At 40.1% G+C, this 27520-nt stretch overlaps 1 protein-coding gene across 2 annotated transcripts in view; it reads right to left on the bottom strand.

The window, feature by feature from the left end:
* Positions 1-27520, bottom strand: part of DYM (dymeclin) — a 211258-nt gene that overhangs the window by 50882 nt on the left and 132856 nt on the right. For both annotated transcript variants that reach the window (XM_064736044.1, XM_064736045.1), the window contains one exon: positions 15702-15804. In XM_064736044.1, coding sequence (XP_064592114.1) covers positions 15702-15804 — 103 coding nt within the window. The remainder of the gene's footprint in view (positions 1-15701; positions 15805-27520) is intronic.

Raw genomic sequence — 27520 nt, 5'->3', positions numbered from 1 at the left:
TCCCTTCACCATTCACCCCGGTGAAATCCTCCTATCCTCATACAGGTGTCGTCTCCCGTGTAGGATCAAAGTCCAGCCACCAGACACTTCTGGCAACATTCCAGGACTCCCGAGCCCCCCAAGGGTGGTCTCGGTGGCTCGGCACCTCAGTCCTGAGGTGCTGAGATCCCACACATAAAGATGTAGGAATAGAGAAAAGGTGAGGGTGGAGGCTGCACAGGCAACTGTAATTATGGCTGTTCTCCATGCTGAGCCCCTGTCCATGATGACTCACTACAGCTCTTCATCTGTAGTATTTTCAGTGAGATTCAACAATTTGTGAACATAAATTATAAAAAATTATAGTCATAAACAACTACTTCCTTCATGACGCAGATATGACTATAAAGGCAATTTTGTCAGCAATGAAAAAAAAGAAAACCACACATACCCTGCACAATTAACAGATATCAAAAGGACTAAGAATGCAAAATTAACCCCAAACAGACAACTTCTGTGATTTTTTTCTACCAGGGAGAAACCAACAGGAAAAATTTGGTAAATTGTTTCAGATCCATAAGCTGCAGCCACACAAAATAGAGCTGAACAGACAGTTTCAGTTCATTTTACATTACTTTTTCTTTTCATCTGGCTTTGTACATACTAAAGAATACTTCAGTGAATTATGCTTTTGGACATGCACTAGTTACTACTTCTGCCTGTAATGCAGCTATTCCAGATTTCAGGGTGGTATCCCTCAGTCTTTTATGAGGAATAGACAATACACGCTACAGGGAATTTCACCTTGATAACATAATTTATCAGCATCCACAACTGTAATTATATAAATTTCTCTTTATTGAGGAATATCTATAGTTAAATATTTTCAAATAATTTTCTTTATTTTCAGTTAGTTTAAGAGAAGCATATGTATCTTGTTTGTATTAGCTTTGGGGAGCTTCCAAGAGAGCTGTCTGAATTTCCTGCACTTTCAGCAGAAAATAAAACCTTCAACAAAATAAACTTGCTCTGCCAAAGGAGTGGAAGAACAGAGAGGAATGAAGGAAGCTCACAAGAAAGCTGTTCTTACCCTCAGTGAGCAAAGCAACTTCAAAGCCAAGCCTTTGGTGACCAGAATCTTATCTTTATCTCTTTTACTGGCAATACTCTTTGGCTGTTCTATGTCAAGCTTAGACAACTTTTGGTAAAGTAGGTACTACGTGAAAAAATGCAGGGCCTATGGTGATTATAACCTCAAGTATTAACCCTGCCATCTCTGATCACTGCTTAGAAATGAAAGCACTGCTGTCACACAGCAGAGCTGTTTGTTGCCAGACACTTGGCTAAACAAACTGTCCATCCTGACATTCCTCCTCTCCTTCCCGAGCAGCTGGCAAGCTGAGTGTGCAGGTTTTCAGCCCTGCTGAGCCAGCCTGTGTGGGAGCACACTTCCCACAAGGAACACGGCGTTTCCAGCCCATATCCCAATGCCAACACCCACCACAGCCCACGACAAGGAGGAAATGCCATAGTGTGTGTCCTGCCCCAGAGGAACAGGCCCAGGAGCAGTCTGCTCCGAAGGAAAATACACCACAGGACACCTGCCAAGGCAGCAAGCCCAACTGCTTTCCTGCTCCAAAACCCTGCTTTCCCAGCTTGCACTGGCCCAGGAAATACTGAGCCATTTCTGAGGACACAAATATAACCCAGGGAAGGTGCAGCTGCTTCATTGGTACTTCTTACATGACTTCACCATACTGTGTTTATCATCCAGCTGACCAACAGCTAACCCACTGCTCATCTGCTGCTCACCCCATCACTTTCATCTCTTCTTCCATCCATGCCCTTCCTGTGTTTGAAATTCCAATCCTAAACCACTTCACTTTGAAATATTTTAACTTATCCTCCACTTCCTTCAAAGTCAGGCTCCAGAATCAATCAAAAACTACTATAAAACTGCCCAGATTCCTTCAGTGCTTTACTGATTCTTGGTGATGCCTCAGTCTCACAGCCCTGCATCCTTTTTACCTGTTTACTGAGGATTTTGCAATTCCCAGAGTCACAGAAACCCAAAATGGTTTGGTTTGGAAGGTTTATTGGCAGGGACACCTGACACTAGATCACCAAATCAATTCAAATAACCTGATTTTCACCAAACTAGCTTAGAAAAGGCAAATTACTGTGGAAGACATCTACCCAGGGTCAAGCTTCAGAGGCTGCTCTAAGCCCCCAAGAAGCTTCAGCATAAGGGGATCCACCACAACACCCAAAATACCTGGAAGTCACCAGCTGGGAACTCTAACACTCAAAGACACTATTCCCAAACCACATGCAACAAAGACAACAGAATGGAAACAGTATTTAGTAAAACTGAACCCAATCATTGTCTAAGATCGCACAAAACCTGGGAAGCAACTGCTACTAGAAGATGACAACATTTTTACTAAGAAAATTAAAACTGTGAATTTTTATTTAGTCATACCATGCTTGAAATACTAATGAGTATTAGGGAAATACTATGAGTAAGAGGAAATGAAGATTTCTCCATTTCTCCACCAAACTTAGCAGCATTCCCTAGAGGTATGGGAAGATTTTGTTTAGTTTGACTGGCAGAACAAGAAAGAACAAGTCCCATATGCAACCCCAACTCCACCATACAAAGGTAAAATAGATCATCCTGATACAGGCTTTAATTAAGAGAACCAATCTACCTTGAGGAGAGTTTGAGGACTTTAAAGACATTCCTCAAGTGAAAAAGTTTCTGATTTCAGCCCTACACATTCAGCTTAGCTGCAAAATGTCACCAGCAAAACTGTTTGGAGAAGTTACACAGCAGTAAGTGCTGCAAGAACTGAAACCTTGACAATTATCATGGAATGATAACCATCACATTCTCTTGTAAAAAGTATTTTTCTACTTTGTGGGATCCCATCAGGAGCAATGCAGGTCTTATATAAGACAAAGTTTCCAACTTATGCATTAAACCTAACAGTAGTATTAATAGCAATGTAAATAGTACCTAATGAAATCTGTAGATCTTAATGTGTATCTTAGAGATGATTTCTGATGACCCTCTTTGAAGCGAGTGGTTCTCCAAAAAGGAGCAAATTTAACAATTTACTATGAAGATACAGTTGCTAATACAGGCATTCAGTTTTGTGTTTGACTTCATTGTTAACTCCAAATTTAAGCACCCTTACCATATTTTAATGTTTCTTTCGAATGGGCTCTTATTCTTTTCATCCTATGTGATGTTAATTGAAGTACAGAAACCCACATTTTTTTCATGAAGAAGAATAAGATGGCAAAACATCACATCTTGCAAATGGCCAGAAAAACCCCACCAATTAGCAGTTAAAACCCAACAATTTTCTTAATGTTTTTCTTCCCACCTCCCAAACTTTACTACATACAATATACTACAGTTGCAGGAAGTAATTTACCCACCAGTACCCTCACCCCAGCATAATCCCTGATCATATTATCAAATATTTTCTTCATCCTTGATATTATACTTAGCAATAACAACTTAACACTGTCTGCACAAGTACATATACAACTATTAGCATGTTTCTTGTGAACCTCCTGCTGTCACTCGATAAAATCACTCAGTAATTACAGATTACACCAACCCTGGGGACAGCTCTGGGCCCTCAGCACAAGAGAGACACCGAGGGGCTGGAGCGTGTCCAGGGCAGGGAACGGAGCTGGGAAGGGGCTGGAGCCCCAGGAGAGGCTGAGGGAGCTGGGAAGGGGCTGGGCCTGGAGCAAAGGAGGCTCAGGGGGGCCCTTGTGGCTCTGCACAGCTCCTGACAGGAGGGGACAGCCGGGGGGAACAGGGACAGGAGCAGAGGGAACGGCCTCAGGCTGATCTGCTGGAAGTTCAGGTTCGACAGTAGGGAAAATTTCTTTTATAAAAGGGCTGTCCAGCCCTGGCACAGCTGCCCAGAGCGGAGTCCCCAGCCCTGGAGGGATCTAAAAGTCCTATGGATGTGGCACTTGGGGACTTGGGTCAGTGGTAGCCTTGGCAGGCTGGGGGAATGACTCAATGACTTTTCCAACCCAGACTTGAGAGGGTTTTTCCAAAGCAAATGGATCCTACAATTCCATGGTCTTGCAGACCAACCTTCAGTGTCTAAGCAATTTTAATTGAGAAGGTACCAAAACAAGCTGAATATACACTGATCCCTGACTAAAGCTGTCACTTTCACAGAATCTGAATTCCTAAGTTCTCGTATGGTTCTTCACTGAACAGATCCTGTGGTTCAGCATCTCTGCTATGACACAGGAAAACCATCAATGCCTTGGAACTGTTCTCTCCCACTGAAAGTACCAATCTGAATAATTCTGACCCTATGTAAGAGAAAAAACTTCACACACAAGACTGTGTAATCCAAGTCCTCAATACAGAGACTGAACGGAGTTTCCATAATTTCCATACTATCCAAGCAGAAGATTTTCCGGTCCTGATGATGCACAGGATGTCAGTGGGAAAAGTCAGTGCTTCTCTCTACCCAGCAGCCTGTATTCTGTATTCCTGCCCTTGGGGTGAAAATTGCTATTGAAATTTCTGTGGGAGGAATAAGAAAGTCAGAAGGGGTTCGCAGAGCAGAGATATCCATCATTACAGTTCGGGGAATATCAAGGAGGCAAGGGAATGGTGCTACTGCCAAGGCCACACCCTGCCCCTGCTGCCACAGAGCAAGACTCCTGCTCTGCTCAAACACCAAAAATCACTGCAAAGGGACACTGGGATGGGTAAGACAACAATAGAAAAGCACCACAAAACAGAAAAAAAAAACCCTCTTGACAATATTAGGCGTGTCTAAAAACAGTAATTACAGAAAAAGGTAGATTTAACCTGTTGCTGTTCATGTAGAAGGTTACGGTGTGCACACATGAAAGTTTACACCATGGTTCAGTAGTGAACAGCAGCAGTGCATGATACAAAATGTCAGGTCCCAGGTAGCAGACAGCTGACAAGAGGCTATGGCACAAGATTCCCAAAACTCCTGTGAGCAGGAATAAGCTGCTTTACAGCCATCATCTCACACCAGCGCTCAAGATAAATAATGGAAAATGCTTTTATTTCTTACAACACATTAAAAGACAGCAGCATAGTTAAAGAAGTAATTCTTTATGACACCACTCAGCACACGTGCTATATTCATTCTTTCAGTGGTGTTAAATATTTTGAAAATTAAAGGGAATAGCTTAACAAAGACATGTGAAACCTATCAGAAAAATCACACTATTGAGCTTTGAAGTGGTTTTCAGTATAAGGGAGATAAGTTCTTCTAAGATTAGAAAATATAAGAAAGTGGTTTTGTTTTCCTCTTACCTTTCCAATTTTTCAAAACTAATCACTGCCAGTAAAAGTATCATTTATTATATTAACCTGGGCCCAAAAAACCTCCATGAACAAATTTCAAGAACTGCTCTCCTGAGCGGAATAAAATGGAAATTGTAAGGAGATGAGAAAGAGCTTTCTGAGGGCTGACAGCAAACAAACCAAATAAATGGGGATCTTTTAGATTAGATCTCTTTTTACTACATTCCATCTTATTTTTGAAATACATTTGGTCACAAAGACAGTGCATCAGTTCTGATAAACACAGAAGTTGCTGACCACTGTGCTGCTAAATGTTCTGGAAGCACAGAGCAGCTGCAGCCTGAATGCCAAAACAACAAACCTTTAACTGAGATGTGGAAAACCCAAAACTCACAGAAAATAATTGCAGAAGTCTATGTACAGAGGCACTTGTTCCAAAATGAACTATGAGCAACAGATGGTATTTTCTCAAATTTTGAGGCAAAATGCTCTTGATGGAAATATGTAAAAACTGCATTATCCAACTAAATAAAATTTCCTGAAATATTTATGAAGCCTTGTCTATTTTGGGACCAAAGTTAATTTTGTATAGCCTGGTTCAAAAGCTCAGCAGTGACAGACAGGGACAAGATGAGAGATTACTGCTGAAGGACAGTGAAGCACCTGGGTATGTTGCACATCCATCCCAGAGTCCCTCAACTCGTCCTCACCAAAATTCTGTTTGTGACTATAACTGGTTACCTATAATTTACACTGCTTTCTAACGAACTTTAATTAACTTACCACACGTTAAGATGGCTAATGTACTGCAGAAAAATAATTTTACATATCAGAAAAAATCCACAAAGTTTTTTTCCCATGGGAATGTAACATGACTCTTCCTATTGACTCAATTTATCAAAATCTAGAAGATTAGTACTGGAACGGGAAAACTTGTCATTATTTGTTCAGATAACTTTTTTTGGCTGCATTGAGTAAGCATCTTATTTCTCTGAGTGCCACAAATGATCTGCTGGTGAGCAGATGAAAGCCCTGCCTTTGGGAACTGCAACATCCATTTTCTCCACAGTTTATCTGGGGAGAACAGATATACTTCAGATAATGAGTCCTATTGCAGTGAATAAAGCAAATTGAACCTGCAATGCTACAATACATCTTATTTTCTCTAGAACAGGACGGCTGTTTTTCGTTATTAGCCAACATTATCTTTGAGGTCAAGGGTTTGGGTTAACACACACAAAAATGCTGGAGTGGAACACGCTCTGTACACACCGTGCCAGCTTGATAGCAACACAAAAATGCATTGGAACACAATGTCTTTGGGGAATGTGTTGTTCAGTAGTGGGCCACAGCTCACCCAGCTTGGGCTCCAGCCTGAGTATGAGCAGGAGCAGCTCTGGAAGAGCTCCACCACATTCCAGTAACATATCTGAAGGGCAAATGGGGGAAAAAAAAAAAAAAAAAAGGTATCTTACGTGTCTCAACTTTGTTTCAGAGAAGTGAAGGCAATCAGACATCTCCCAAAAGTGCTGGGGATAACAAATACAGGAGGATTAAACCATGGCAATGTATTAGAGGCTTGTCTCCCCAGAGTCTTCTCTTCCCCAGGCTGAACACCCCTAGTTCTCTAACTCGGAGACTGTTAAGAATTGCTACTTTTTGTGCAAAGTCTGGGTTATTGTTTCTATAATTAACCAATTCTGTGGAAGAATTCCAATTTATAAAAGCTGACTTAGCATATGAAATATGCAATGTATTCCACTAATTCACTTATTTTCTAATCAACAAAGAAATTAGAAAATTAGGAGAAATAGCTGATTACATGAAAGGGAATTAAAAGTTTATCTTTTCAATTACACCTGTGAAAAACATTAGGTTGCCCATACAATTCAATAAAAATGAGTAACAGACTTATAAATTTCTGTTTCTTTTAAATACATTCTCTAAATTTTCTGAGAGGTTTTTCAGGAAGGTATTTCACAGAGAACAAGAATCCACTCTTGCCAATGGAGATAAACAAAATGTAAATTCTCAATTCTATATTTCTTTAAAGCTGGTTTCAGGCCAGGTGATGAGGAAATCAGTTTTCAGTAAGTGGCTTATTTTGCTCCATGTGATACTTCATATGAGCAGCAGAGAGGAGCCTACCCTTTTTCAAAATCCAATTTTGGTTTTGGATTTCTGTCTATATTAATAATTTTTTGTATCCAAGCCTTTTTCTTATTCACTTCATACCAAGACTGTCTTTTAATATGGTTGACTCATTCCCTTTAAAACACTCTCCTTGCCTTCATCCCATCATTCAGTCTCCTGGCCACCCACACTGCCAATCAGCAGCAGTTGTGTAACATTATAGGTAATATTAACAACAGCCACCAGTGGGAGAATTGCCCTCGGCATGACACTGTGAAATGCTGCTCAGGGGGCACAAGACCTCTCCGAGAAGATAAACTGTAAACTGATGAGATTAACTTGCTTCAGTAACATGGACACAACCTGTAATAAATGTGGCTCTGCAGAGGTTGAAAATGGTCCTGTTTCAACATTTTATAGAATTACAGAACTGTTTAGGTTGGAAAAGCCCACAGAGATGGAGTCCAACCATTCCTCCAGCACTGCCAAGGCTACCACTGACCCAAGTCCCCAGGTGCCACATCCACACAGCTTCTAAATCCCTACAAGGATGGGGACTCAGCACTGCCCTGGATGGCTGTGCCAGGGCTGGATAACCCTTTCCATGGAGGAATTTTCCCTGATATCACAATTTAAACCACCCCATGCCCAGCCTGAGGCCGTTCCCTCTGCTCCTGTCCCTGTTCCCCCCGGCTGTCCCCTCCTGTCAGGAGCTGTGCAGAGCCACAAGGGCCCCCTGAGCCTCCTTTGCTCCAGGCTCAGCCCCTTCCCAGCTCCCTCAGCCTCTCCTGGGGCTCCAGCCCCTTCCCAGCTCCGTTCCCTGCCCTGGACACGCTCCAGCCCCTCGGTGTCTCTCTTGTGCTGAGGGCCCAGAGCTGTCCCCAGCACTGGAGGTGTGGACGTTTCAGTTCAGACAGATTTGAGCAGCATCTCCACAGCTGAATAACTTCTTCCATTATTTTTTCCAATGTGAAGCACACTATCTTCCTCTTATAGCATGTTTCTCAAAATCACTGGGTCTTGGTTCACCCTAATTTCTATTATTTTCTTTGTCTTTCCAGTGTCAAATCACAGATATCTGCAATGAAGGAGTCTAAAGATCTATGTTTGTTTACTTTTTAAATATCTTCTTAGTACCCTTTGGTAGCAATGGATGGCTTTTTCTAAAACAACTAAAAACATACAAAAATGTCACTGGTTAGTCTGTAAATGTCCCCGTAAAATATGAAGAGGAGAAATTGGAAATGGAAGGTACAACATGTTCCGCCAATATCTCATAGAGAAAAAGCAGCACACAGAAATTCCAATTCCAGTTAGATATTTAGTACCAAACAGCCTAAAAGGTTTGGTACATACTTTCTTCCTCGTCCATTTCCTCTACTTTATATGGCTGCATGTTTAAAAAAACAATTACTGGGATGTTTATAACATATGGTCACATACTTATGGTTTTTAAGCACTACATTTTTCAATCAAAACCTTGCGTTAGGAACACCAGAAAATTGTTTTAATGCATTGTTGAAATAGATTGCCGTTATAAAAATAAATCCTACTCTTTGGAGAGCTACTGCATTAGTTTGTTCTGTTTGTCTGTGGACGTCTGACCAAGACGAACCATCCAGGTGAATAATTGGTTTCTGAGAAACCCTGAACAACCCACTCATGTGAAAGAGGCAGCAGGAAAAGCATCTAATGACCAAATCAGCAAAGCAGGGTGCTTTGGGGATCAGTACTGCTCCTTTTTTCATCCAAACACTTCAATACTTGCCATTAGCGTGAATAAAACAAATGTTGGTTTACATGGCAGTAATAAACAGTTTTATAGAGAGGCCTATGAGGGCTTTATCTGAATAATGTATCACATTTTCTATCTACAGCTACACCTAAGGCCCTTCTAAAACCAGCGTTCCCAGGCTTCCAGTTCTCTCAAATGCAACCCAATTAGCTGTGCAGGAAAAAAATCAGCATACAAAGTTCTCCTGCTTAACTTAGGGAGGTGCAAAGGAACCCCAAGATCTCATCCTTTTATAAGACAATCTCTTACAATCTCTTCAGTTTCATCACCTCTTTTAAGAACACTCATTTAAGCAGTCTTCTCAAAAACCATGGGGTTTGAGTGCAGACTTTGAACAAATGCCACAATTTATACCCTTTACTGCAAAATAATGACAATGTCCTAGAGCTCTACAACTATTTTAAAGAAGAAAAAGTAAAAAAATGTTATCATGTTTGGTTTATTTCAAATGTTTCTAACAAGCAAAACAAGGGGTTTTGAAATTTAGCAGGTGTTCTTCCATTTATTTGTTTTCCTTTCTCATAAACCTGAAGAATGAAAGATTTTAAATCAGATAATGATAAGATGCTACTGCCATAGTAAATGTTCCTTCAAACCAAATGAATTTTCATCCCTATTTGCCAAAATAATGAGAATTTCTAAGTGAAATAAAGCTTAAAACCATCTATGTAACACAAATACCAGACACCAATGCACTTTTGTGGAAGTCCTGGGTGATGAAAGACCAACATCCTATTGAAGAACATCATCTTGATGTTCTACAATGTATGTAATGTAAAAATCTTTCAATCACAAGAAATGTATTTGTAAAGACATAACAATGCAAAAGTCAGCTGCAAATAACTATTAGTACTTCATAGTAATATACAGAAGTTTTAAGAGACTGAACTTCACCAACATCTTTTTTCACAGGATTTTAGGATAATTCTTCTGTTTAAGGATAATTTATGCAGCATTTTCTTATGAAAGTTTCAATTCATTTAAAGGAAAGAACTGATTAAGAATTCAGACAGAACTGCAGAATTCAGCTATTACTCAATAGAAAAGCCTGCTTTAGATTTGGGTTAGGTTGGTTATTTCAGTCTATTCTGAAATAGCTATTTTTTGGTGATATAAAAATAGGAGGATTAGGTAGGAGTAATATTCTATAAAATATAATTCATCTGAAGGAGGGTATGACTAATATTTAGAAAAAGTATTTTTAGGCCCTCTGCTCAATACTGGAGACAGGCAAACCCAAGAATAACCTGATATTGAAAATGTTACTTCATCAGCCATCAAGTCAGAGTAATCAAAAAGAAGGTATTATACTGCAAAACAAGGTGACTCTCCTATTAAGCGCAACTTGAACAGCTAGAATCCACATACTATTCAAAACCCACCCAATACTATATTGCTTTAGCATATGCTTTCATTAAACAACACCCTAATAAAAATTCTCTTGTATAATCACATTTTAAGTTTATTCCTTTAGACAACATGAGATACTAAAATCAAGATTTTTGGACTACTAATGATGCGTGACTAAGGCATTAAAAAAAAATCTTACTGGGTTTCCTGATGCCATTTTGAAATGGAAGAAAATAGAGACAATAAAAACACTGAAGAGACCTAGGCAGTGCTTTGGGTGGTAAGTAGGTGGTGTCTGAATTTTAAAGAAAGATTATGACAAAAAAAACCCAAGACAACAAAACAAAACTACCTTAGTTTTTTTTCCTCACTCCAGTATTTGACAAATATGGGCATATCTCAGGCTGCAGTCCTGATTTAATTTGGCAAAAGTTTCCCATTCTGCCAACAGTGTATCCAGTCCTACATATTTTGTAAGTTCTTAGCAGTTACCACCGAGCAGTGCTTTACAGACTACCAGCTGAACAACGTTAATTGCATCACACTAACTCTATTACAGCCGACCAGTTTATTTGGAAATAGGTTTAATTTCATTTCTGCATCATTTCTAGAGTCATCAGATGATTGTGGGGAAGACTTCCCACTTCTTCGTGATAGCACAGGTCTATAGGAGAACACTCCTATGTGATGGCAGAGCTCTGCGTTAAACTGCTCTTTAGATAATTAAAACAATCAGAGCTGCAGGATCCCTCATGTAATATTAGATATGCAAGCACAGAACATTTTATAGGACCTGATGAACCTAGAGGTCTTTTCCACTCCAAATGGCTCTATGATTCATAGAATCATATAATGCCAGAATGATTTGGGCTGGAAAGGCTTACAGATCATCTCCTTCTAATCCCCTAAACATCACAACATTTATTTAAAGGCCAAATTGTTCACATCATTAGTGAATAAAACACTTGGTTTTTTTCATACTGGATGAAAAATTAACTTCTCTGCACATAACTGAATCTAGAACATAAATAGATTCTAGATCTGTTCCATTATGTTTAAAAGACACCAAATACTGCAGTTCATGCACCTGATTTTACCTTATCTTTAGCAATTTCAAGTTTCTAAGACAAATAAGGAGCTCTTAATTAAAACAGGTAATTTTCTCTTAGGAATTAATGATGCAGGGGAACCTTTATACATCTCTTGATGTACATGGGAGAGACTGGGCTGGTTGTCTCTTGGGGAAACTCAAACGAAGGACAATTTATGAAGTACTTGGAGGTTTGAATATAATCAAATGTAATAACAAGACATAAGCTCCCCCCCCCCCCCCCCCAAATTTCTTTTTTTGTTGAAACCACTTTTGTAATACTGCTTTTTAATAACCCCCATAATGGCCGAATTAGAGGGACCCCAACTGAAGTCATTCATCCCACATAAAACAAACATTGCTTTTTCTTCTTAGCTTTGTTTTACAAGCTACATTACTTCCAGATGACGCTCGAGGGGCCTAGGAGTTTCAAGAGTTAGATGGTTAAACAGACAGCTGCTTTCTATTTACCATATAAATCAGGAAAAAATCAAAGAAGAATCTAAATATTGGAATTCATTTAGCCCATTATGGAGCACAAACTGAGGGGGAAAAGAAAATAATACAGAAATCTCATCATCCAGATGCAAAGTTTAATTCTGGTTATCAAGATGAGAGGAAAACTCATCAACATTTGCAGAATTCCAGCCCTCCATGAAAGCCAGCTTTGCAGAGTGGGTAAATTTACTGGACTGGGAAGGAGTCATGAGAAGTCAGCTCTGATTGGGAAGTCTCCAGCACTACCAGGCTTTGCTACTGCAGACTTTATAAATATAACTACACACCAAAACATATATTTTTATACATATACATGCACACACAAAGCTCACTACATTTGTATTTTTTACATTTTTTCCCTTTGAGTTGCCAACATGCTTTCATTCTATGCTAAATAACCCAAAATCCAACAGATTTTGGACAGGGGATTAAAGAATGGCTCTCCATATATTGATTAATGTGTCTATTAATATGAAAAGTTTTATATTACTCTACAAGGTTTTTATCCCAAATTTCATCCACCACTGACGTGCTGTTTAAATTACAATGCTGTGTACTAAATAATTGAATATATTGCCACTAAGTGGGATTATTTTTACAATTTTTCCTAACATATTTAAGCTTCATCTGGCTAGAACAAACTTTTTTTAAACCCAAAATTCAGGAGGTAAAACTCAAGTGATGATGTCTGCCAAACTACTTGAATCTAATACTATATCTACATTTAATTTTTAATTTCCTCAATTTTTCCATTTAGGAAGTTTCTCATATCAGCAAGAAAATGACATGAACTTGCCAAAAAATAAAAATTTACTCTCTTCTTCTCCATAGAAAGAATTAAGGAGAATCTCTCGTTACCAGCTGTAGTTTAAAAAGCAGGGGAAGCACTCAAAAATCATAAAGAATACTATGAAATCCTTGAAAAGAAATTTTTGGTGTAGATGGTAGCTCCAACAACACGTCTGACGTGTTACTTCCCAAGAGAAGTTAACATGTCTCTATTTACGCTGTTAAGTACCTCTGATTTGATAAATTACATTAGGCTGTAATGAAATTGCTAAGAAAATCATTGATATGTTTACTTAAGTAATACGTCTTGATTTGGACTGAAAGAAGCAAAATTCTCAATTATTTTATTACCAGTTTTCTTGTTTGCTAAAAATATTGGAAAACATGCTTTCATTGAATGCAAGAAAGTAAGAAACATAAACTTTAGTGGATTCTTCCCATTTCTATTTGGATTATATGTAGTATTTCAAAACAGGTCAATGCTGCAACAAAAACAATGAATAACAGTCTAACAAAGGATTGTATTTAACAACGAAAAATAGTCTTAACAAAGGACTGTGTCTTTGAGGCAATAATGACAGGGGCTGGCTGTCTCTGTCCTGCTGCCTTCTCCATCGTGCTCCTGAATCCACCGCACTGACAGGAGTTTATCAGGAAAGGACACTGGTCCAGCCTCAATAAATGAAACAAGTTGCTCTTTTCTTTTTTAAAAACCAGAAAAACCCCAGCAAGAACAATATCAAGACCAATGGGGGTCAGTTCCTTACTTCAGTTCCCAGCTCTGCTGTTACTCCACAGCCTGACGGCAAACTGCAGCAGATAACTCACAAAAAGAACATTAATAAACATGTAAAGTTCTGTAGAACTCAGTATATTCCTACCACCATCAGTGAGTATAAGCTTAGGGACTGTGTATTGGGTCAAAAACTTACTAGAATATAAAGAGTACTACGGTTCAAACACACAGAATTTAAGACAATATCTTAAACAGCACCTAGAATACTTTTATGTGATTTAACCCTTGGATTCGGGTTCATGCAAATTCCCATTTGGATTACAGAGAACAGTAAGAAAATGAAAAATTTCTAAATTAAAGTGAATGAAAAAAATGGTGAAAAAGGCATTTTTAAAATACTATTTGGTCCAAACACAACCTGGCAAGAGAACTGCTTATTAGGCAAACCTCCACCTCTCAACAAACAAACAAACCTGTGCAGAGCAGGCAATGTTGGAATCACCCTTTTCCTCAGCTCCATACTGAGATACAGAGGTAAAACGTGCTCCAGGACTTCTGACATTTCAGTCCCCTCCACTCCTACACTCCTCCTTGCTCTTACACACAACATAAACACAGGCTTTCAGAAGCAGAATATGCTGAAGTGATGAAATCTGGCCCCAACTTTTTTTTAGTCAACTGCCTATGTTTAAGGCTGAGCTGTAACGTGAGCAATTTGAAGAGGAAAAAGAAAGGACCAGAAAGCCATGCATTAACAGTTTACCTTATTGTTTCAAAATACAGACCATGAACTTAATTTAGAGTAAATTCTCTCCCCTACACCAATCTTTTCAAGGGCTCTCTTTCTCCCCTCCATCCCCACATCATACCAACAGTAAAAAGAAAAAAAATCAGTGGAGTATCTAAGCCTCTTGGCTGTACTCCAGGGAGCTTTCCCAGCTCTATCAGCTGCATTGTTCAGCTGTTTCTGAATGTAAGGGGACAAATTCATATAGAAAGCCTTTCCCCCTGGGCCTTTCCTTAACTGCAGTATTGTTTACATCCAGCAAGTTAAAAAGTTCAAAACCTATAAAATATTTTTCAAGCATTATTTTTTTTTAAGCAAGTATTCTTACACATCTTAAAATATAGTTCTTCATATGTATGTTACCACATGCCTATGTGTGCCTATGTGTTTTGCAGATGTGTATCATGCTGTTTCCCTATTTAAGTCATTAAACTATTATACCAAATTATCTTTTTAGATATTTTTATATTTAATGCTAGAGTAATAGGATATGCAAAGTCTCAGGCAGGCATATTATGGATCATGCATTAGCCCTGAAAATAAAACAGCTGATACATTTTCATGCTCAAAAATCCCAAGCAAATGATAAATCAACTTTTCTGTCCTGCACACAGTACTGCAGTGAGGGTTCAAATGACTACAGACCAAAGATACTTCAGCAGCACAAAGATATTATTCAAGTCCTCTCAAGACGTTCTTCCACCCAAAGCAGAGATTTCCCAACAAGCTGTGCAATTAAATACAAAATTGTTGCCTACTTGTGGGCATTGGCTCAGCAAACTGAAGGGAACTCTAAGTATCCATGTACTCAGAACATACCAATTTACCCCATGACTCCAGTACTCCCTCAGAGGCTCACTGGGAATTGTTTTCAATCATTTTTAGGCATTTTAAGATTCTGTGGATGCTAAAGCCCACTTCTTAAAAACGCCGTTTTCAATGGTGTCATTTAAATATTCTGAATTATAAATGGCTCGAAAAGCATGAGTTGACACTAAGTCTCTTCCCTCTGCATAGCTGTGGTTTTGCTCTGCCATTTCTAAGTGTAACTCTTGTTTTTTAGAGACGTTTCAGACATGACATCATTCATACAGGTTCCTGTATTTTGATGTTGGTGGTTGCTCAGCTGCCACACTGAGGATACTTTGCAGATTTAGGGATGTATGACTTGAATTCCGAAGCACCCATTACAACATTCACTTTGATACTCACATAATCAGGAAGTGGAGAGTCGTTTGAACCCAAGGAACCTCTCAAGGACTGCGTGGCTTGCTCCAGCACTTTGTTGTGTTTTTTAGACAACAGAGAAAATAGACTGGGGGAAAAAGAAATTAAAATAACTTTATGAGAGTGTCCTGAAATAGTTAAGACTATTCAGAAAGGAAAGGTGTCTTATTATATACATAAAATTTTTAGGATGTAATGAACAGTAGTATTATTTATTTATTTATTTAGCATGTGGGTAAGTAACAGCAGAGTTCGAATCAGAAATATTCTATACAATATATGCTCTGAAGAACATTTTCTGTTCATTATTAAATTCTTAAAAGTCAAACTGTCACAGAAGGAATGGCATACACATGCAATTTTAGTTCATAAATAGTTTGTGTTCACTAGAATGCAATTTTTAAGTGCAGCACCTCATGCAATACATTGTAATATATACTTACGTATCTCATATATAATCCATTTTAATAAGCTATTTCTTAGACAGGAGAAATCTGAGTATATGATAAACGCTTTGTGTATTTTGAGGCTGAGTTATTGTATTTTACTATTACCTATTATTTTCAAATTTATTTTACCCTAAGTCAATTGAAAAAGGATTACCTTAGCTTTACAATCTGTTAAATCAGAGGTCCATACACATACAGAGAAATAAACATATTTTTCTTGCATTCTGGAAAAAAGCAGGGCAATGACACTCAGAGAACATGGGGTAACCTGATTTACAAGGAGAATGGTGGGAGTAGCAGCAGTGTAATAGACCATCAGGTAATGCTCAGCAGCATTACTCCCTTGAGTTTTAAGCTTTGGTGCTCGTAGTTCTCGGGGGGATGCTTTAGCAGGGGTTGGTAACACATCAAGATTCAGGGCCAGGCACAGTGGGGTATCTAATCCCAGTGTGGGCCCTGGCTTTCATGGAGTTCAATTAAGCAAGGAGTCAGATACTCCTCTAAAGGCCTGGACAGCCGAAACGTGGCTATCAATTAACAGATGAATCCATCCCCATATTGGAAGAGCTTCTAAGACCATGGAGTCCAACATTCCCCCAGCACTGCCAAGGCCACTACTGACCCATGTCCCCAAGTGCCACAACCACTTTTAAATAGTGGCTTTTAAATCCCTCCAGAGATGAGGACTCCACCAGTGCTCCGGGCAGCCTGTGAAAGAACAACCCCTTCCATGGAGAATTTTTCCCTAACATCCATTCTAAACCTACTCCAGAGCAACCTGAGGCCATTTTCTCTTGTTTGTTGTCAGATGTTTTTAGGCTTTCTGCATTTAAAAACATCATTTGGACTTCTTTACTTCTTTTTGGAGCATCACAGGACTCCTGTCAGGTTTTCCAAGGATGACTGTGTGTGTTTTAGAGGGTAGAATGGCCAGCTTGTCATGAGCTCTTGTCATCCATTGCTAGTCCAGAGCCTCAGGAAAAGGCTTTTCCAACACTCCTCACAGCCACGAGCAATTATCTACACTAACTCACAGCTATTAGTCAATACCATTAGAACATTCCACGCTAAAAGGGGAAGAAGCAACACAGAAATTAAAATATATCGGTAGCTTTCCACCTTTTTCCCTCTCCCAAATTCTATTATTGCGCTCACAGACTGATTTTTTTTTTTTCAGATCAATAACTGGATCTGCAAACTGGTCCTTGGTAGCAAACAGTAGCACTGCTTCTGCAACCATGGTTATCTTTGAAGACAGATTTCAGAGATACTGTCATCAGCACCATCTAGTGCTGTGGAGACAAAATAATCAGTTAAAACCAAGCTGGAGATGCTTATGGTGGGATGCAGCAAAATCAGGTTAAATCTGGTGTCTGCTCCAGAAGATAGAGATAATTTCACAAAGAAGAAGAATTTGGAATAACGCAGATTTCCAACTAGTAGATTCTTCTCCAAAACACATAAAGCATTCTGGCTTTAAAGGAATTTTAAATATAAACAAGGAAAAGGGATCAAGATTTTGAAAGTGCATGTGTCCAATATATATGAAGAGGAAAATGAACGTACAGTGGTACTCTGCATGGAACCAGAATAGCAAAAAGTAAATTTATTTACTCCAATAGAAATGTAGAGAACTAGGGAAAAGCAGAAAGGAAAATAATGGACAAATGATTTCCTTATATATTCCTTAAAGGTTTTTTTTTTTTTAATAATTATGTGTATTATAAGTAGAGTTTATGGCAAAAGAAAGATCTTGGTGGCTGATTTCTAGTTAAAGAGCAGCAGTGCAGAGGATTTTGCTGTCTTTCCCCTTGCAAAGTTCTGCTTCCCAGCCACAAACTCATGTCTTTCACACTGTACTGACAATTTTTTGTGGGACCAGTGCCCACAACACAGACATCCAGGTTAGAAAAACGCAACACAATTCTCTCCTCCGTCCATTGGTAATCCTTCTCTAAGGACCATCCCTTAGATAAGCACAAGGGCAGCGAAACATGGTAGGATTTTTCATACTAAATTTTTCATAATAAAAATGCATAGAACTTCAAACTCAAACAGACCCACAAAAACACTACAGCAAATCACAGGGAAAAAAAAAAAGAAAAAAGAAAGAAATAAAGGCCAGATATTGTGATTAGGAATGGATTTGGAGCTTCCTAGGAAATACTGTTGCTCCCTAAATTGGCGCAAAACTTCAATTCCAAGTCATTCACTTATTATTGTGCCTCTGTCTCTAGCTCTGAAAACCACCTTGATAAATATCAGACTAATTTTTAAAGTCTCAGCACAGGGTTAGTTGCAACCCTCAAAAGGCATTTCTATGAAGTTTAGCTCATAAATACCCTTCATCACCAACAAATGCTGCATTCTAGAAGAGTTGCTTTATTTTGCAGCAGCCATGTCTCCAGTGTATGTAAGGTTTTAAGCTTGATTTTGATTTTCAGGGCATGAATAATGCAATTTTTAAAAAGCAAAATTCCTTTACAACAAGGTTGTTCCCCTCCTCACAACAAGGTACAAGGTCCAGAAGTGGAAGCTGTGACTGTCTCCCAAATTTTCCTCATGTGTCTTCATCACACATCTATTTTTCCCCAACTAAAAGCCAAGTTGAGATCAAAAAGAAAAATATATGTACTTTGTGGTCACTAAGGGCAGCGTGCACAGGCTGACAAGAATATGGATTTTTCTACTGGAATATTTGTCCTCTTTCATCCACTCTTCTCCATCAACTGTCAGGCAGGCTATGGAGCCTGACAGCCCTTCAATCTCACCCATTATGGACTTTTCATAACAATAAAGAGCTATGTCCAGAACAATTAAATCATCTTGGTGTCCCTCATCTCAACTCCTCCCTCCCTCACAGAAGCACATCCAGGCCAATGCACAGTGAGCAAAACAGCAAGCTGGAATAAGAGCAAGATGAGGTAACAGCTGGCATCTGTTAGGAAGATTAGGACTCATCAGGGGCATTATCAGGAGAAATTCCTGGCTGTGAGGGCGGTGAGTCCCTGACACGGGTGCCCAGAGAAGCTGTGTGCAGCTGGGAGTCTCCCAATCCCTGCAAGTGTCCAAGGCCTGGCTGGACAGGGCTTGGGGCAGCCTGGTCTGGTGGAAAGTGCCCCTGACCACACACAGTGTCATCTTTGAGGTCTCTGCAACCCACACCGTTCCGGGATAATGGGATCTATTACAGATCATCAAATCGCAGCAGCGATGAGCTCAGCCAGCAAGGAAGACTAAAGGCTGAACAACAGTCTCAAGGTCCTGTGGTTGTTTGTTTTCAAGGAATTAAAAACAACATTGATTTCTTACCTCCCTTTACACAGCAGGTTTTAATTTAACTCAGGGCTGAACTTCAATAAATAAAAGAAATTAATATAGACTAAATAGAAATGGTTGCTAATACCAGTGAATTGATTAAGTGCTATTTGCACACACAATAAAATGCAAACCAGTAATATATGAACCTAACACTTTCAAAAAGTCAACTCCACAAAGTGTGTAGATCCCAAAAGGAAAAAAAAAAGCCAATATGGAAACTCATTTAACAAGTGCCTCAAAAAGTCTAATTTACATCATTTAGAAAACGCTCATAAAGTACACTTTTCACATCAAAAAACCCCAATGTATAAAATGCAGCTTTTATAACTAAATTTGAAAAAAAGATGTGAGAACTAAAATTAAAAGTTGAAAGGAAATCTGAAGTTAGAATTTACCACAAAGTTTTCTGAAAGCTGTGAACAACGAGAAGGAAAGGTAGGAGTGTACTTTATTTTAAGGAAGTGAATAGGATGCTCCAAAATAACATGTCAGTTTGTCCTGAGCACAATACTAGAACAGTGATTGTGAAACTCATTCCAAAGAGGATATCACCCCATCACTAAAAAATACACCTTGCTGATGGTCTTTCAATGAGACTGTAAGAAAAATAAAGCACAGTACCCCTGTTGTAACAGGCTTCTACAAATCATTTATATTACTTTCCTCCACGTGAGATTTTTTTAATTAATACAGTTGAATAATAAAAAGTAACACTTCCAGAAGTGGAAGCTGTGACTGTCTCCCAAATTTTCCTCATGTGTCTTCATCACACATCTATTTTTGCCCAACTAAAAGCCAAGTTGAGATCAAAAAGAAAAATATATGTACTTTGTGGTCACCAAGGACACTGGTGGTGTTTAAAAGCCATGTGAATGTGGCACTTGGGGACATGGGGCAGGGGTGGGCTGGGCAGCACTGGGGAGAGGGCTGGACTCAAACTCAGATGTCCTTTTCAACCAAAACAATTCTGTGATTTTATACCCAGTAAAGCTGTGCTGTGCAGCAAGTGCCCCTCGCATCCTGCGTGAAAGATTTTGAAACAATTGTATGAAAATGTACAGGATCTAAACCAGAAAACATACTTCTACATGAAATTCTTGAAAACTCATTTATTCAATGGATTTGAGAAGAGTGAATTGACCAAAAACCCAAAAATATGAAAAGGGAGAAAGAAAGTTTGCTTACACAGTACTCTACAAGATACCAGAATTAAAAAAAAAAAAAAAAAGTTATTAGAAACTTAACTATCATTACATGGGCACCCTTACAAAGGAGGTTGGAGCCCGGCTCAAGGTGCAATAAATTCCTATTTGCATTGTCAAAGCAATGGCAAAGAGGGAAGAAAAACCTGGGAGGAAAGAAGACAATCTCAATACCTAGGGTATGAGATGAGTTTAGACTGATGGTGTGATACAAAGAAATAGATGGAAGCCCGAAAAAAAGTGGCACGGATAGAAACAAACTGATGACATCAGCAGAGGAAAGTCAGATCGTGCTATATGACAGCAAGAAGGGGTAAGGATTGGATTTCTCACAATTCAAATCACTACTGAGCTTCTAAAGGTGAATTTTCATTTATCTGGGTATCTAGAAATATTCTGTATGTGCTGAGTAAAGAACTACTTGAGGACCAAAGCACCTCTCCTCAGAATTTATCTGAAGTTTGGAAATTCAGATGTTCTGAATTTTTTCTGCTCACTCTCCTAGTTCAGAAGTGCTGCAAACAAACTGAACAAACCACTATCTGGTAATGGAAAAGAACAGTTCCACGGTTCAAAAAATCTGAGGATGAATGTTCTCAAACAATTCAGCGATACTCTATGCTGCTTTTTCTCACTCTTCCTATATACATGCCAAATGTACTATTGTTCTCTATTTTAAAGATTTAAGTATAAAGCCCTAAACATCAAAACCTTGCTACACTAAAAATACTCCTTTCAAACAAAAGGATTTTACAATGAGACAATCATATTGGAAAAAAGCTCTAGAAAGATTTTATTTTCAAAACCTGACATCTAAAAGTTAAAACCATACCTTGATTTCTGTATAGGTAAGGAACACTCCTTGGGTTGACCTATTTTTTAAAAGGGATTACAGCAAAACAAAGTGTGTGCTGTGGCACAAGAACCCTAGACATCGATATGTCCCAGCACAGACGTCTCCAAGCAGACAACCTGAAATGCCCATCTGGTTGAATAAAGGTCTGTGTAGTGTCATACCAGACATCAGAACAAAATAAATGTACTGTGCTGCTCCACTTGAAATACAATAAATGCATTGTCCCACAGACCTGTATGGGGGACAGGTTGTAAGCAAGTGCCTGTCTGTGGGCAATGGAGAAGTGCTCTGTGAGCACTTAAGGAACCCAGCACTGGGAAAAATCCATTTAGTACAAATAAATGCAGAGAAAAATCCCTAAGCCCCCTGTGCTCATGTCTACAAAAGAGCCCTTGAGGCATTCTGCATTCGAATTATCCAAGCTACAATGGCACATAAATAGAAATAAAGAGAGACAATAGCCATGGAGAACTCCAAGGCCTCTGCAGAGCCATTTACTCCATAGAGAGGCACTGCTCTTATCTATTTGAGACCAACTCTAAAGCCTGGGAGACATTTAGGATCCCAGGAAACAGAATCTAATCAATTAAAATATTAAATAACAGAATAAACAGAAAGTAAGAACGCACTTTATATCTTTCTTTCTAATCTTGTAAAGTGAAACATGACTAAATTCTGCTGAATAAAGATTTGGTGTATTTACTATTAGGTCCATCTGGCTTGTGGAGATGACGTGAAATCAAGAGACTCACAGTGTGCAGACTCCACAAATATCATGGATGTAAATAACATGGTTAGCATGGGCCACACTGATGGACAAAGAGGGTTCAAGGGATCAGGGAATGAGAAGAGCTCCCAAACAGTAGAACATTCACACGAGGAAGGTATTGCCCTGTTCCGATTTTGCTGGACAGAGGTCAGACCTTTTTCTGCTTTTCTCATATTGTGCCTTAAAAATATAAGTTTGTGTCCCCTTAGACACAGCTATGTGCCACAGCTGGCAGCTATTTCAGGGCAAATCCCAAACTACAGAACCTCTGAGTGATTTGGTTGAAAGAGATCTTAAAGCTCATCCATTGCCACCCCCTGCCATGGGCAGGGACAGCTCCCACTGTCCCAGGCTGCTCCCAGCCCCATCCAGCCTGGCCTGGGACACTGCCAGGGATCCAGGGGCAGCCACAGCTGCTCTGGGCACCCTGGGCCAGGGCCTCACCCCCCGCTTTTAAATAAAGAATTTCTTCCTAATATCCAATCTGAACCTGCCCTCTGTTTGTTTAAAGCGCTGTCTTGTTGATTTCTGCCCATGTAAAAAGTCATTCACCTGAGCTGCTCTCTGGCATCACAAATGGTTTTAATGCATCCTGGGTAAGAAAATTATTTCTATCCCATCTCCCTGTTAAACAGCAAACATAAACAGCCATTCTTTTAATTCTACAATCCTAAACTTGATCCTAATAAATTATATACTTCAAGATATCTTCATGACAAAACATCTCATTAATTTTAGAGCACCCTTTTATCTGCCACTGCTAACATATGAGCAGAGATCTGTAAGTCATGCGCTATAAAGCCATATCAAATTCTGCCTCACAGAGGACAACATTATTATTTGGAATATTGTTGTATTAAGTAGAAAAACAAGAAGTCACCATACACTTGTAGGTTTATAAGCAAAATCAGAAACTACTTAGAACAATTAAGGGAGGCTTTGCATTAACGAACAGGATTTCCTGCCAAAATGGAGTTAGAAAGACAATGACATTAGAAACAATATGGAAGAAAGGAATTTGATGTGGCAAGAAAAAAGTAAATATTTACAAAATAAGCCAAGAGTTTAATTTCCAGAGACCAGGAAATGTATTTTTCAACTGAAGGCATAAATTGTTCAGCATCTCATGGCCACTTTCCAGCCAATGTTGGGAAATGGACGCTCCTATTGCTACAGAAGTAAAAGGAACAGAAAGCAGTAAATTCCTTCCCCTGTATCTTGGTACAGATCGTTATATTCCCCTTTTGTCTGGCATTTCAAATAACATCCTTGTAACTCCACTTCCAGGGCAGAGGCAGACTAGGACCTAACTCTAGCTTGTATGGAAATAGAAACTCAATAAGCAGACTGTGATATACCATGGACTGAATTCCTGCACGCAAGTCCTACAGAACGTGATGATTTTGACTTGACAGGGCAGTGCTTTGCTGAGCACCACCTCTCTCCTGTACTTTTCAAGAGAGTGGCAGGCAGGAAACTAAATTCTGAAAGGCTGAAAGCTAAGGAGGGAAAATCAGTGCAGTCCAGTATAAACAGAATATATATTTACAAAGCTCAGATTAAACACAAGGCTTATTCTGAGCTAAAAATCCTCAAATCTGTTTTAGGTGTCTCAAGGTATGCATGTAATTCCTTTTAATGATCCCTGTGTTTGTCCTGTTACTATTTTATAAGAATATCAAAGGGACAGAGCCTGCAGTATTTCAATTTTATCTACTTGCACTTAATTCAATAAGGGTAAGGGTCTAATAGCTGCTGAGAGACGACATTTGCCTTGAATGAGGGCAAAACTTTGTGGGTGAGAACCAGAGCAAATTGCTGGACAAAGCATCCTGAGCAAAACTCTCACCCAAAACCCTAACAAAGAAATTACAACATGAAAATTAGAAAGACACTGCTGTTGTGCAACCTAAGGTCCAAATCTCTATCCTTTGAGCAGCTCGGATTTGGCGCAGCTCTGCTCAAAAACACTGGCTGTGCAAGCACATTTGAACGTATTTGTATGTATTTGGGTGCTTGCTACACTTGGAAAGAGAATTGCTGTGCCCTCTAAACTCATTCTGACAGGAAAGAATCTGGGTCCACTTTAGGAGACAACAGACTCATTCTGCTTGCAGAAGGTCACAGGGTATGGGTGTTGCTAACAGCCCTCTTTGTTCTAAGATTTAAGCAGAACATGAGTCTGGAGCCCTGGTTCATACGCGGAGCCCTCACGGCGCTCACCTCTGGCACCACCCTGTCCTTACACAGCCCCGTGGGCTCAGTGAGGGTTTGGCTTTTTAGTGCCCTGGCACAGTTACAATGAATTAATTGCAATCTCCTGTGAAACTTGGAAATAATATCACAGAGTCATAGAATGTTTGGGTTGGAAGGGATCTTAAAGTCCATCCCACCCCCAGCCCCCTGCTATGGGCAGGGACAGCTCCCACTGTCCCAGGTTGCTCCCAGCCCCATCCAGCCTGGCCTGGGACACTGCCAGGGATCCAGGGGCAGCCACAGCTGCTCTGGGCACCCTGGGCCAGGGCCTGCCCACCCTCCCAGCCAGCAATTCCTCATTCCCAATGGGCCAAAATCTGTCCCTGCCCTCTGGCCCTGGGAGCCATTGCCTGGGTGCTGTCCCTGCCTGCCTTGTCCCCAGGGGCTGTGCAGCTCTCCTGGAGCCCCTGCAGGCCCTGGCAGGGGCTCTCAGGTGTCCCTGGAGCTTCTCTTCTCCAGGCTTTGATCTAACTTCATAAAACTTGAATTTCAGCGTTGAACAGAACAAGAAACAAGCCTCTAGGAGGACCCATCATATGCTGCAGACAGAGAATGCCATTTTTGCTCCTGTCTCCTTTCTGCCTCCCTTCTCTTGGTCCTTGTCCCTTTGACCTGTTTGCTCCACTCCTTTCCTCATGGACTGACCTTGTCTTTGGCCAAGTGTCCTTCCTGATCACATCTTTCTCCCTCCACAGTGATTCTGCTAGTGGGCATGGAAAGCCTCTAGTTGTCTCTCCCTCACAGTACAGTCTGTTTGGTTATCCTACTCACATGAAACCTCTACAATTTTAACAAACTGGAAACTTTTTTTTTTTAAAGAAATAAAAAAAATCAGTTGGACCAATCAACTTCGCAATAAAATCATTGCTAAGGACACTACAGAAATGACCAAAAATTCAAACCTGACATAGGTGTCACAGCTAAGATGTTCTCCCAAACATAATTTTGGATGCAAGGACTCCCTTTTGCATAACAATAAAGCCATTTAAACTTCCAGTAAACTTCCAGTGCCCCATAAAGGAAAAAAAATTGCAAGATAATACATTTATATCTGTGGATAACTTCCATAATTGTTTATAGTGGGTAGCAATCTTTTTTTCCCAAATCTGTATTTATAAATAATTTGTATATTCACTGTGAACACTTGTGAACCACTGAGAACTTTTATGAGTATCACAGGCTGTAAAAAGAACAGTTATTAAGGAAATTAGCATTTTTTGTCTTCTGGATAAAGTTAGATGGCATGTGTTCAGTGTGCCTGAGGCCACACAAAGAATAAAGACAACGTAAAAAACCCCAAACCAGTGAATAATTCTACATTCAAAACAAAGCACAATGAACAATCACTTAATTAAAGATTATGTTTCACTTTTGAAACCAAGACAGTGAATTAAACTTTTCATAAAACCTTAATCTATTATTTCCTGAACTTTGAATCAGATTCCAATATTGATGAAGTCAATTTTTATTGTAAAATATGCATAAAGCATAATCTATTGCGTGTATTACCACATCCTTCAATGCAGTACCTCCATCCATATCATGTTAGTGATTTTGGCTCAAATATCTCATTTTACTGAATTTCCAGACATAAAAAAATTACACAGTTTGAGCTGGAATACTATAAAGCTGAAGTTGGAGCTGAATTTTAATTATTCCCCCTACACCTTCACCAGGAATTTCACACAGGATGTTCAGTCTTGGTACACACACTGCAATTTACAAGACGTGTATTCAAACCAGTACATACAGAATTTCAATTTTCAAATTTTGCTCATGCATTCCTTTCTGAATAAATCATGCCAGGCACGAAATACCTTTGAAGGAATAAAGAAGAGGATTTCAGGTACGGTAGTTGATAATGAACTCAAAATTTACACTACAATATCTGGTATCACATTATCCAGATAGGCTCGGGCAGTGGCCCATGGAAACATCTGGCTGAGCGCCACACCTGGGTCAGGGCAGCTCCAGGACCAACCCCGGCTGGGGCTGAGCAGGGGGAGCAGCCCTGGGAGAAGGAGCTGGGGGTGCTGTGGGTGAGAGCTGGGCCCGCCCCAGCCTGAACCCCCTGTCCTGGGCTGATCCCCAGCGTGGGCAGCAGGGCAGGGGGATCCTGCCCCTGTGCCCCTGGGCTCAGGTGGGAGCCCACCTGCAGAGCTGCCCCAGCCCTGGCTCCAACAGCACAAGGAGCTGGAGCTGCTGCAGCCAGTGCAGAGGAGGCCACGGAGATGCTGCCAGGGCTGGAGCCCCTCTGCTCTGGAGCCAGCCTGGCACAGCTGGGGCTGCTCAGCTGCACCAGAGAAGCTCCAGGGACACCTCAGAGCCCCTGCCAGGGCCTGCAGGGGCTCCAGGAGAGCTGCACAGCCCCTGGGGACAAGGCAGGCAGGGACAGCAGCCAGGCAATGGCTCCCAGGGCCAGAGGGCAGGGACAGATTTTGGCCCATTGGGAATGAGGAATTGCTGGCTGGGAGGGTGGGCAGGCCCTGGCCCAGGGTGCCCAGAGCAGCTGTGGCTGCCCCTGGATCCCTGGCAGTGTCCCAGGCCAAGCTGGATGGGGCTTGGAGCAGCCTGGGACAGTGGGAGCTGTCCCTGCCATGGCAGGGGATGAAATGAGATGAGCTTTAGAGTCTCTTCCAACCCAAACTACTCTGGGATCCTATGACCAAGTGTATGCACCTACATAAAACACCCACACCTTCCTCCCATGTTATTTGTTGGAAATACTTCTCCACTCTGCAAACAGCACTGATGTGCACATCAATATACCTTCCAAGAGATGAAATGCTTAAACATTTTCAGAAGCACATGAAGGCATACTAGTATTTGAAAAAAGGAAAAATGCAATAAAAACACAGGATAATGTCAAATAATGTAACCTCAAATAACGTAAGATATCAAGTGTTTTTCAATACAAGAGCAAGATTAAGTTTATTATCTGTTACTAAACA

This window comes from Zonotrichia leucophrys, chromosome Z, assembly GCF_028769735.1.
Source record: "Zonotrichia leucophrys gambelii isolate GWCS_2022_RI chromosome Z, RI_Zleu_2.0, whole genome shotgun sequence".
Taxonomy (NCBI): Eukaryota; Metazoa; Chordata; class Aves; order Passeriformes; family Passerellidae; genus Zonotrichia; species Zonotrichia leucophrys.
Note: the sequence above shows the minus strand (reverse complement) of the source record. Positions and strands in the feature narration are given on the sequence as shown.